This window comes from Nestor notabilis, unplaced genomic scaffold (genome assembly GCF_000696875.1).
Source record: "Nestor notabilis isolate BGI_N333 unplaced genomic scaffold, ASM69687v1 scaffold11238, whole genome shotgun sequence".
Lineage (NCBI taxonomy): Eukaryota > Metazoa > Chordata > Aves > Psittaciformes > Psittacidae > Nestor > Nestor notabilis.
This window is the reverse complement of record NW_009940591.1, coordinates 29,045-40,762: the sequence shown is the minus strand read 5'-3', so window position 1 is coordinate 40,762 and position 11,718 is coordinate 29,045. Positions and strand designations below refer to the sequence as shown.

At 42.5% G+C, this 11,718-nt stretch overlaps 1 protein-coding gene across 1 annotated transcript in view; it reads left to right on the top strand.

Annotated features, from left to right (window-relative positions):
* Nucleotides 1-6,976: 6,976 nt before the first annotated feature.
* ABAT (4-aminobutyrate aminotransferase) overlaps nt 6,977-11,718 on the top strand; it is a 29,098-nt gene continuing 24,356 nt past the window's right edge. Inside the window, exon 1 of the mRNA XM_010020431.1 lies at nt 6,977-7,075. Within this exon, the coding sequence (XP_010018733.1) occupies nt 7,006-7,075 (70 nt within the window). The 5' untranslated portion in view covers nt 6,977-7,005. The remainder of the gene's footprint in view (nt 7,076-11,718) is intronic.

Here is an 11,718-nt window from a genome sequence, read left to right as displayed (position 1 = left end):
GGAAATTAAGGGGCATGGTTTGGATATATTGTTGCCATTTGCATTTAGAATAATGGATACAAAATATGCAGGCTTGAAGAGAGGTTCTTATGTGTAGCTCACAAGTTAAGTTCCCTGAAATACCAAGTGCAATTCTTTTCAGTGGGAACAATTAAGGAATGACTTAAAAAAAAAAAAAAAAGGATATGATTTCAGCTAGCATTAGCTTAGCTGTGCTTGGTTTTTACTAACGTTTATGTACAGGTATGCCACTTGTGTAGTTTGGATCTGGAATTTGCCCAGTTTCTAACAGATGACTTTTCTGACCCGGTTGTTTCTTTTCCTGTGAGAATGTATTTTTCTCAGGGAAGGTGTAGGCACATCTCATCCCAGCTTAGCTGTTGCAATAGTTCTTGAATCAAAAATGAGCTGCTCAAAAGTTCAGTGGGTCACTAGTGTGCCATAATCATGACATTTCCACCTGTTCCTTATTCATTGGATCATGGACCAGAAGTCTTTGTTTGGTCCAATATTTGTGGAGAGAGGGAAAACAGAGACAAAGACAGAAATTTTTGTTGTTTTGTGGGGTTTTTTAAGGAAAACAGACCCCATGTCTTCATATCCAGCCACCAAACTCTGCTTAAGGGACATCTGAGGAAGAGAATCTGGACACGAGTGTAATGGCACTTCTGCCTGTAGATGAGTTGTAAAACTTGGTGGATGGACTGAAAGTTTCTGTTCTATCTTTGCTGTGGGTTCAGCTCTGACCTGATGGTTGGTCTTGCTAGGCAGTTGTTGCCATGTCATGATGGATACTGTGCTGTACTTCCAAGGTACAGACGAGGGTTTTGTTTTGCGTGTTGCATCTTGCTTTGGGCTCTTGCAGCAGTGTTCAGAGCAGCCTGACCTGAATGCCAGCTGACTGTGGGTGAGAGAAGGTAGCTGTGCAAAATGCCAGTTTATTAGGGGAGACTTAATACAGTTGTGTTCAGTATTTACTGTTTTGTCAAGACGTGAGTGACAAAGCCAGTCTCCTCATTTCTGTCCTCTGAACAGTAGTGGGAGTGTTTGAGCCTGTTGGTATCAATAAATAAATAAGCAACCATGAATAACAGACACTTGAGCTTCACTTGTAACTATGACAACTGTGTCCTTGACAACTTGAGTACAATCACGGAGGTTCCAATTACATCCTGTTCTACACAAAGCCATTAAGGTTATTAGAGGCATAAACAGCAAAAGCAACTGTCAGCTTGTGAAGTGTTTACTGGTAAACCCCTTTTGGTGGTACATACACGTTTCCATTTGTAGATTGCTGTCATTTGTTTTGGTGTCCATGTTGCTTGATAGGAAGGGCCTTGGTGAACTCCTAGGACAAGCTCACCATTCTTTGGTGAAAGGCACTCTTTGTGCTGACTTTTTCAGCTGCTGCCTGTGAAATTGCCCCAGATAAGTGTTGAGCTTCACTTAGGGGTCTCTTTCTGATGTGTGGGTTGACCCACAGACCCAGCAGACCTCTTCCTCAGCTTGTCTCTGTAGTGATCCTCGTATGTGGCCTTGATGTTGTGCAGTGCTTGTAACCACCTTTGTTTTTTTGATATGAGCCTGTGGTTTTGGTTGACCAAGCTGGGTAAGGAGCAGCTTGTTTCTCTTTTTCTGTGCCACCTCTTGAAGGTGATGCTAGGTACTGTTCTTCCTGAAATCAGGGTTTCAGCTCTATTTTGTGCTGGGTTTATATAGATGCTGAATGGAAAATCTAATGTCAGCCTTATGTGAATGCTAGGTGTAAATTTTCTTGCAACTAACTCTTAACAGGACTGTCTTATTTCCATGGTCCTTAGTCTAGCTATTACTAGAAATTCCTAGTACTACTCCAGCACCCTTCTCTTGCAAATGCTGTTGTAAGCTAATTACAATATTTTTCAGAACTGTACCTTTGAGAAAAAAACCCCGTTGAAGTAAAAGGACCTGTTGCATCTCATTGTGTGCACTCAGGCTTTCATAACCACATAGTCTATACTGAACTCTTAACTCTGCCTCTGGTACCAAGTGAATTGCCGTTCAATACATCAATATGCTGGCAGGCTTCTTTGTTTACTTTGTTGTTTACTACATTTAAGTGGCTAAAGCAGTAAATCAGGATTTCTGATGTCACCCTGCACTCTGTCAGTATAACTGGTGAAGTCATTCAGTTTACTCCTGCATTGATCTGTTGCCTGTGGGCATTCCCTCTCTCCCCAAAGGAGGGTGGAGCAGTACTCAGTGATGGCAGTGCATTTTCCGTGGCTGCTCTATAGAAAAGAGTTCATGGAAGATAAACAACACAAAAAACCTGAACCACTAACACTATATCATGCTATGGGTCTTTGTAACAATAGTTGGACTCACTATACTGTGAGGCCAAGGAAATTAACTTTTAATTCCAAAGAAAATCAGCTTTGCAGTGTTTTCTCTCTTCCAGCACGGCTACCTGAGTACTGCCAACCTTTTCAACATTGTTCTTTTGTTTAAGTCACAGGAACCGTAGCTGAGTTGGTGTCTCCATTCGCAGTTTCTTCCACTGCTAAAAAACAAATGCAGAAAATGCAGCGTCAAATCATGCTGAGCTGTGAGCGGACGAGCCTTCTCACCTCCTTGAGAAACACCCTCTTCGTCTATACCAGTTCACCTTCAGGGTGCCAGGGCAGGCTGGGGTGTGGGAAGAATGGGTTCAGGCATAATGCTGGTGCTGTCTGTGGGCTCCAGACAGATGGAAGCGCCTGCAGCCATCTGCGGGATGGATGGCAGAGCTTCAGGACCTGGGGCTGCTGCCCCTGTGCCCACCAGCACACCCTGCACAGCTCCCAAAGAGAATGAGCTGTTTTCACATCGAGATGGATCCAAGCAAGCAGGAGTAAAGATAGTTTAAGATGTTTTGAATTTCACGGTAATTAAATGTACCATGATGATACACTCACTGCTGTGCACCATAGAAAAGTCAAGTGAAGGAAAACAGCAAAAAAGGAATGAATTTGCCTTTACTTCCCTTCTCCCCAAATACATATTGTGAAGACTTGTGGAGTGTGCAGTTCTTGCGGCTCTTCCTAAACCACTTAATTGTTCCCGGTTAAATGGGTTTTTAGCAGCCAAGCGGCAGATTAATGTGCCCCCATGAATTTAAAACAGGCTCCTGTGTCTTTGGCATGAGTTGCGAGAAAGAGATGCAAATCTGCAGTGCTGACTTCTCATCCGTGTTTTGCTGGTCTGTGTTTCACCTCTTACCCTGCTTTCAGAGGCAGGTTTTTGCAAGCTGCAGTCTGAAACACAGCTGTCATGCTGCATTAGCTTTTCTAACAGGAAGCCAGAATGTTATATGGACTCCAGTTTGGCTATTTTCACCCTTGTATCTTGATCAAGGTTAGGGGTCCCTCTCTAAATATTTTTTATTTCTCCAGGGGGTCCCCCTAAGAAACATAATCTTGTTAGCTCAAAAACAACACATCTTTCTGTGCCCACAGTAGCCAATGCTAGTGCTGCTGAATTGGCTGCTGTCGCTTCTAGTAACTAATTTTGCCTGTCAGAAATAATCACTCAGTACAGAATTTTAAGAGCTGCTGTTTAAAAAAAAATCCCTCCAGTTTTGCAGTGTGCATTTAAAAAATCCTCATACCCCTGTGCTTCATGTGCTCAGCAAACTGTACTGAGCTTCCTCTGGGAAAACATTGTTTCTTACTGAAAGAATGTGACTGCGACTTAAACTTCATTTGCCAATGCAAGTGTTTATGTAATGCAAAATTACGTACACAAATCTATGTAAATGTATCTGCAAAATTAATGCACCGAACATTCAGAAAAGCTGGTTTTGACAATGGTCTTCACCGGCTTAGACTGTTGCCATTGAAGGAAAAATATTTAGAGAAGACCTTTACCAGTCTTTTTCTGGAAGAGCCTCACTTGTCTCAGGTAGCTAGCATTAACCACAGATCTCATCTAAACACTGTTCTTCACATCCCCTTTCCAGTCTGGAACTGGGGATGCATTTTGCCTGGATTTTAAAGCAGCAGCAGAGGCAATGCAGTGTGGCTTTTCTCCTGGTTTGATGCGTGCACGAGAGCTGATTTCTGCTGGCTTGCAATCTGTGCCACTGCTGCTTGCAGTGCTAGAACAAGCTGGGCCGGTGGGAATTGATTAAGAGGTGGATTATGGAGGCACAATTCAATTGGTTATTATGATAACCAAGTAACACGTGCTTAGAGACATACCAGTTGCATCAGCTGATCTCCTGTGAGAACTCATGTGCGTAATGGAGATGGGAAAGAAGTTTGATTTTATTAGAAATCATGTGATATTAAATGATTTATTCTGACTCTTTAAGACTTTTTATATAACAACTGTCAAGGAAAATTAGGGCTAAGCTACTTTATTTTGAAACCTCTTGTAATAATTTTTTCTATGAGTTTTTCAGAAAGCCAATACCGTTTCCAAATATATTTTTGAGCCTTTTATGAATACTGTATTTTAACAATTAAAGGACTTAAGATAAACAGTGAATATAAATATAAATGTTCTGGGAGCAGAGAGGTAGGAGTGGTTCACCTAGGGGAGGAAGAGTTAGGGACTGCTGGAGGGAGACCTGGACTCTGGCGCGTACAGCCATGTGGTGTGACTGGAAGGTATGTGTGACTTGTATGAGCAGAGGCATCTCATCACTGTGGGGAAGGTGGATTAGTCAGTTGATACCAAACCACCCTTTGAAGATGACTGAGGGGTTTAGAACAACGAAGCAAACCTTGGTGGGTTGTTTTAGCCTTCTGTCAAAGGTATGTTTGCACTACTCCATTTGTTAGTGCCTATGAAGCTGTGTTCACTTTAGCTTTTAACAGGCTCCTGGAGACTTGAGAAAGTAATACTTGAAGAGCAGACTTAAGAAGAGAACTGGGGATTGCAGAAGTACAGACCAGATAAATAATTCTGAGCAGAGGGCATCAGTCAAGGTGGTTAATCATTGTGAGAGGTGCTGCTGGGCTGATTCACTCTTTAACAGGGTTCTTCCACAGCAGGAGTCTCACTGACTTAGACCTGCACTTGTTTTTTGCTAGAGAATAGTCATGAGAAGAAATTTGTGGTATTGAGGTATTTCTTTGTACACTGATTATGCAAAAGTTAGCACAATAAAGGAAAGAGCCAAGAGTGAAGAAATACTGAATGAATTAATCTTGTCTTATAAACGAAGCTACTCTTTTTTGGAAAAAATGAACTAGTTCCCTGTACACTTCTGACCGAAAACCTTGCAGAGCCCAGGCAGCTTTTCCAGCATGCTCTCAAACATTGTGCAAATGTTTGCTCACCTTGGCAGATTTCAAAATGCCTCGAATTTTAAATTGAGCTCAGAGCAAACCAAGTGAAACCAAATGCTGTGTCAATTGTCTGGGAAGCCACAGGGAAATTTCTTTGTACCTGAGTATTAGCAGGTCCATGCATTCACAGATCTCCATAGGCAAGGAGGTTTTTGTTTTCTTTAGCCAATCTTGAAAAAGCTCAAGTGTGAAGGAAAGCAAATGGTATCTTGGTTAAAGACAATACAGTAATTAAGTTTCTGATACATTAGTGTTGGGTAAGAGGTGGTACTTACTGCGGTAGCAATAGATCAACTGCTTCCCTTCATCTAGTCACGATGTTGCATATTCACTGATGGCATTGAAGTGATGCAAGCAGTAAAGTGTCAGCTCTTTCTGCTGGAAGCTCAGCTCTGTTCTTGGAGCATATTCGTTAAATACAGTTCTTTCCAGGAGGCTTACAGGTAATAGCCACATTTCATTTGGACTGTAAGCCTTGGCCCATTGCTGCTGATGGCCTACACCTTCTGAGGGTAGAGGGACATTCCAGTGAGGTGAAAAATGCCAGCTCAGTCTCTGTACAGGCAAAGGCGGCATCTAGTGCCCTGCATACATGGGGTACCAAAGCTTTTAAGTGTAAAGTTTTGATTTAACCTGTATCCTGGGTAATAAATCAATGGCCTGTTTTATCTATTTATGCCTTCCAGCCAGGCTTTCTTCAGAGGTGATCCAGAGTGAAAAAGGAGTCATAGTACTATTCATGGTTCTTGACTTGACTTTACAAAGTCATTTATATTTAACTAGCCAAGGTAGAATCACAAAACAGCTGAGGTTGGGAGGCACCTCTGGGGCTCATCTGGTCCAACCCTCTGCTTGGGCAGCGTCACCTAAAGCAGGCTGCCTAGGACAATGTCCAGTTGGGTTTTGAATATTTCCAAGTGTGGTGACTCCATTCCCTCCCTGGGCAGCCCGTCTGGGGTTTTTCTATGTTTAGATGGAGCTTGCTGTGTTTTAGTTTGTGCCCATTTCCTCTTATACAGTTACTGGACCCCCCTGAGAAGACCCCAGCTCCTTCTTTACTCCCTCCTATCAGGTATTTATTATGCACTGATGGGGTGCAACCTGAGCCTTCTTCAGGCTGAACAGTTCCAGCTCTTACAGTCTCTTCATAGAGATGTGGTTAATTGGTAGAACCTGTTATTTCAAGGGATTTACTTTCTTTTGTTTCCTAATGCTTGTCCTGCTTTTTGGTTGGTTCAGGTTTTCTCGTATGAGATTTTTCTCATAAACTTAGGTTGAATGGAAATAACAGATTGGCTTGAGAGACTGAGTGCAAACATTGTTTTTAAAAGTTCCATACAGTCAACATACATGAAGTAGAAGAGCAAGGGGAAATAGATAATGATCTTTACCCCTAGGCCCCGCTAAAGCTGGGAGATACAGATTTAGCCTAGAAGTCATTTGCTTTAACAAGACCTAGCATGAAACTTGGGGCTCAGTGCTGAGACTGCTCTGAACATTTGCATTAATCCATCAAAGTATACTTCCAGTTTCTTTGGATTGAAATTAATGAAAGGGGAAATTGGGATGAATGGCACAGGAATAGTGGCTGCATCTGTAGGGACATGAATAAGTGTTCGCTTTTCTTTTTTTCAGAGCACCAGCCAGAAAAAAAAGCTCTCAAGATTGAGTCTTTCTGAGTAAAGAAAATATGGCGTCAATGTTGCTGAGTCGACAGCTGACCTGTTGCCTGCAGCAAAACTCCAGACTGCTTGTATTTGGTAAGTGGGTTTTTTGTACATTATTGGTCTGTATTTGGTAAGTACTCACTCATGCTAGTGGACAAAATTCCAGTTTGAACATTGCTGGGGTTTGTCTGGTGGCATTGAGTCTTTAAGAATATGATGTTCTGCATCTTAGATAGTGATGCAGCTGTAGGCCAGAAGTGGCCCATAGAGGTGCTGTGGCTTTGTTGGGTTTTATTTTTTTTTCAATTGTTATTCTGCAAGAAAAACTCAGCTCATAACTTGCACTGTAAGCATGTTAACTGAAACGAAGCTCTTCAGCCCTTGGAACTCTGCTCTTACTCTCTGATGCTCCATGGTGCAGACATAAAACAATCGTCCATCAGAATCAGCTGGTTCTTGTCTTTGGGCTTTGTGACACTGCCCATCTTCCCTTGGGGAGAGGGTTTGTGTAACTGATGTGAAGAGGTGGCCCTCACCGGGGATGAGTATTTCTGTCTGGAGTTAGCTCTAGTGTGAAGTAAAAACCTGCCACGTGGCATCAAACTACTGTCTCCTAAGTGTATGACAGCAAGTTTTTGCTTGGCCCAGGCTTGTAATTTAGCTTGTGTATGTGTATGTTAAACCTGCAATCTTTGTGAAATAGATATGAAAACTAAATCCTGTTGGTTTTGTTGGACAAAGCAGTGTAGAATCTGAGGTATGGCATCCATTTCATGTGCTGTTACACTTAATACGGTATGGCTGAATGGCTTTTTCTGTGACTGAGTAAATATTAATGCTTGTTCTCTCCTCCAGCCCTTCTTCCAGTGTCACTGTGCTCCTTCTGCCACTGCCAGGCAAACACAGAACCCTTCCATTTGCTCAGAAACTTAGACATGATTGATTTCCTTTTAAATAATACACTTTGGGGAGCATCTGACCTTTGGCTAAAGAACACAAAGCCTGGTCTGAGAACTATTGGAAAAGTATTAGGTCAGTGTTTCAGTACAGAATGTGCTTCTATTTATGGGGGTGACGCCACTGATTGTGCTGTGCAAGAGTTGGGATGGTTTGGTCGATAGTGGGCAATGGAAAGTGCTTGCAGCAACCAGGCCTTCATTAGTTGTCAGTCCTTTGAGTTAATTTGTTATCTCAGTATCATTACTGCTCCTGGTCCCTCCCTGTGTCGTTCACACTTCCATGCTGCTTCCCAACCACAAAGACAGATACATTGCAGCTGTGCAAGATACGTGAGGTCACTGGAGGGCAGATGCACCAACTCACTCTTCCCTTCTCACCATTGCAGTGGGGAGGTGTAGATCTTCAGTGAGAAAGGAAAGTGCCTTCAGGCTCTGTTAACGCATGCTTGCTTTCCGAAAACTGGTACATGAGAAATCTGCTAAAATTTTCAAGCAAAGAATAAGGGGCCTTGGCTGCAGGGTGTATCACAGACCTGTGGCCTTTGGGACTGACTGCTCTGTGCTGTGTCCAGACATTAGAGAAGATGGAGCAACAGGAGAACCCTTCACCAGAAGGATCTGTATCCTGGCAGTTTTTTAGCCTGCAACATTCCTGGCTGATGGAATAGGCAGGAGGCTCTGATGCTTATAGCAAAAATTGCAGCTTCAGGCCATTTTTGTAGTGAGCCCTAGGTAAGGGTCCACTGCTGCTGGTCTCTGCTGGCTTTTGGGGAAATGCTGAGGCTGACATCGAGGAGCTCTCTGCTCCAGGGTGCTTTCCTCCGAGGTATTTTTGATCACTTAAGTTCAGAGCTTTGCAGACTGAAAGAGAGACTTGTACATTACTCCCACAACAACCCTGCGGTGCCATTTGGTTTGCTGATTTATCTTCTGTGGGTACTGAAATGACAGGGGTTGCAAAGGGGATGGAGGTGGAGAGGAGGAGAGAATAGATTGCCTCTTGGTAGAAGTCTCTGTGTCTGTGGGCTGTCATGGTTCAGTTGTGTGTGTGCATTAAGCGCAGTAATCTAGTTCAGCTTGAATCTGATAAATTTATTTATAGAAAGAGATTTTTTCACCCTTGATTATTTCTGATTTTTAAAACAAATGTGGGAGTCAGCATTGTGCTGGCCCTGAGACTGAAATAAACTGGTTACTGACAAAAAAAGGAGGCATGTGGAAAGGAAGGATATTGGCAAGTTTCCATTCGCTGTTGTAAAACATGCGGGAACAAAGATAACTAAGCTTTATATTAATCAAAATATTGCTAGGAACCTTTTCTCTAGTTGTATGTGGGGGATCTGTTTAATTAAGATGGATTTCAAGCCTTCAGTCTTCTAAGGAACATGGGCAAGAGATAAGCATCTGTTTAGAGAATCTTTTTTACTTTGCCATTGCTTATAGTGTTCTCATTATTAACACAGTGCTAGTCTGTGGCAAGCTAACTAGAAAGGGAAAATGTAAATCAGTTAAGTTCATCAAAATGCAAAAGCTAGGCAAAACCTATGAAAGTACTATGCAACTTAAATCTTCCCCAAAATGGTGAAGCCTGTAAATATTTGGAGTCCTTACTCCTTTATTAAAAATAAGCTTTAGTCACATATGGTTTTACTTTCCTTAGGTATTTGATCTCTACTTGATAGTTTGGCCTCATAGATAAAGATCACTGGAATCTGAAGGGTGGAAGAAGAACGCCGGTAGGCTGAGTAGCTGCTTGATCTTTTCTGACAAAGACTCCTGTGTAGTGCTGTCAGTACGGTAACAGCCAGGCAAGCACTGGAGACACGACAACGTGCCTCGGTGTTACACCTTACCTAAACTGAGTTCTACTGCTGCTGTCAGCATGCTGTGCTGCAAGGTGATCACGACTGATAGTCTGAATGTAAATACTTACTCTGCTTTGTGCCAGCTCTGGTTTTATCAGCCACACCACTGTGGTAGGAAAAGCTGTTCCATTCCATGCTTTGGAGGCAGGTGAAGATGCAGTTGTTTGTTAACTGGTTATATGGTATGTTATCTGGTTATAATTATGAAGGCAGGCTGGGACTCCAGTGATCTAAGTTCAGTTTCCTACTGATCACCCTTAGGTTGAATTGGTCACTGAATCTCGAACTGTAAAGCGTGCCAAAAGGTCAGTCTTCTGCCTTAAGGTAGCATCAGTTTGCATTACTGCATGCCCGTGCCTTTCTAGGATGCTGTTCTTAAAGGCTCCCAGCAGTGTAGCTTCTGCAGCCTCCCCAGAGAATCTGCTGTATTGCTGAACTGACCTTACCTTGAAAAACTTTTTCTAACGTTTAGCCTAAGTTTCAAAACAGGGCAAAAAACTTGTCCTGCCCTCAAAGGACCTGGGAGCTGGAATGTGGTTTTTTTCTTTGCAGTAGCCTTTTATATATTTGCAACCTATTACCTCCCCCAAGAGGGGACTGTTCTTAATTTTTCTTATGGGAGCTTCCACTTCTGTACAGCCTGTTAGGTACTGGATTTTTTCTTCGTCTTTGGAGAATCCTTTTCCAATAAAATCTCCAGTGTGGGAGTACTGAAACACAGACAATCTCATGAGGAAGAGCTTCTGATCGTACAGCAAAGCACTCTGTAAATAGCAATCTCAGTTTTCACAATATTATGCAATAGTGATGTTCGTTTTCCCAAACATCTCTAGCTAGCCTGGCCTTTTGCCATTCTGTTTCAAGATCTGTTAGTAACAGATTCTACTTGCAACACCTAAAAGAGGACTTGGGGGAAATCACAGTCCTCCTACTTCTGGCTGTCAGGGCCTCCACACTCTAAAAATTCTGTCTGGAAGGTGGCTTGATAGACACCGTGGAGTGGAAGTTGAAAGCATGCCAGGGAGATTGCTGTTCTGCACTTGCATAGGGCAGCTGCTCTATGGCACGTGTAATGTGCCTCTTTGGGGACTGGAGAGCTTTCACTCCACACTCTCTCACAGCAAAAGACTTGCATTTTACAGATCTGCTCTGCCAGCATTTATTTTCACCTGTCTTCTTTTCTTTCCTTTTTTTTCTTGCAGTAGTTCCTTCTCTTAATTACACTGATGTAATTTCAGTGCTTCCACTGGAGTTTCTCCCAGGGAATCCCCAGTTGTTGTACACTCAGGAACTGTTATAGGAGTGTTCTTTGTGGTCAAACATATCAGAGGTTTAAGCACTTTCTTTCTAACTCTGTGCTGAACTTGACTGTTGTTACCAGAGATCACTACTTAGCACAGAGCCCTGCTAACAGTAGTGCTCTTTGTGACTACCAACATCATAAGATGCTAGGAGGGTGTACTTACAGCAATTATGTTGCTATAGCAATGTGGTACTTTGTTAAAAATTGTGGAGTGAGACACCTGGTGAGCGATGAGGGTAGCATGGAAAAGAGAAGTAGGAAAAACAGCTTTTCTGTCTGCTAGCAAATCATGACGTCCTCTTAGATGAAAAGGAAGGATGTGATTATTTGCTGATGTTATCCAAGTGTTTAGGAAGATGATGTGCGTTGCATAGAGCTTTGAGAAGTCTGCATGATGCAAGGAAAATAGAATTTCACTTATTGTACCCACTCTCTTTAAATGAGATGGGTAGAAAACTCTGCAAACCACTCAGCTGATGTGCTCTCTGATGATGAGGTTCATTAATAGCACATACTTTGGAGTTTTGACTTTTGCCACAATGTGAAAAGATAGCTTTGTTTACCAGGGAAAAGAGGGTGCTGTTCTCAGTCATATTAGTTAAATGTAAG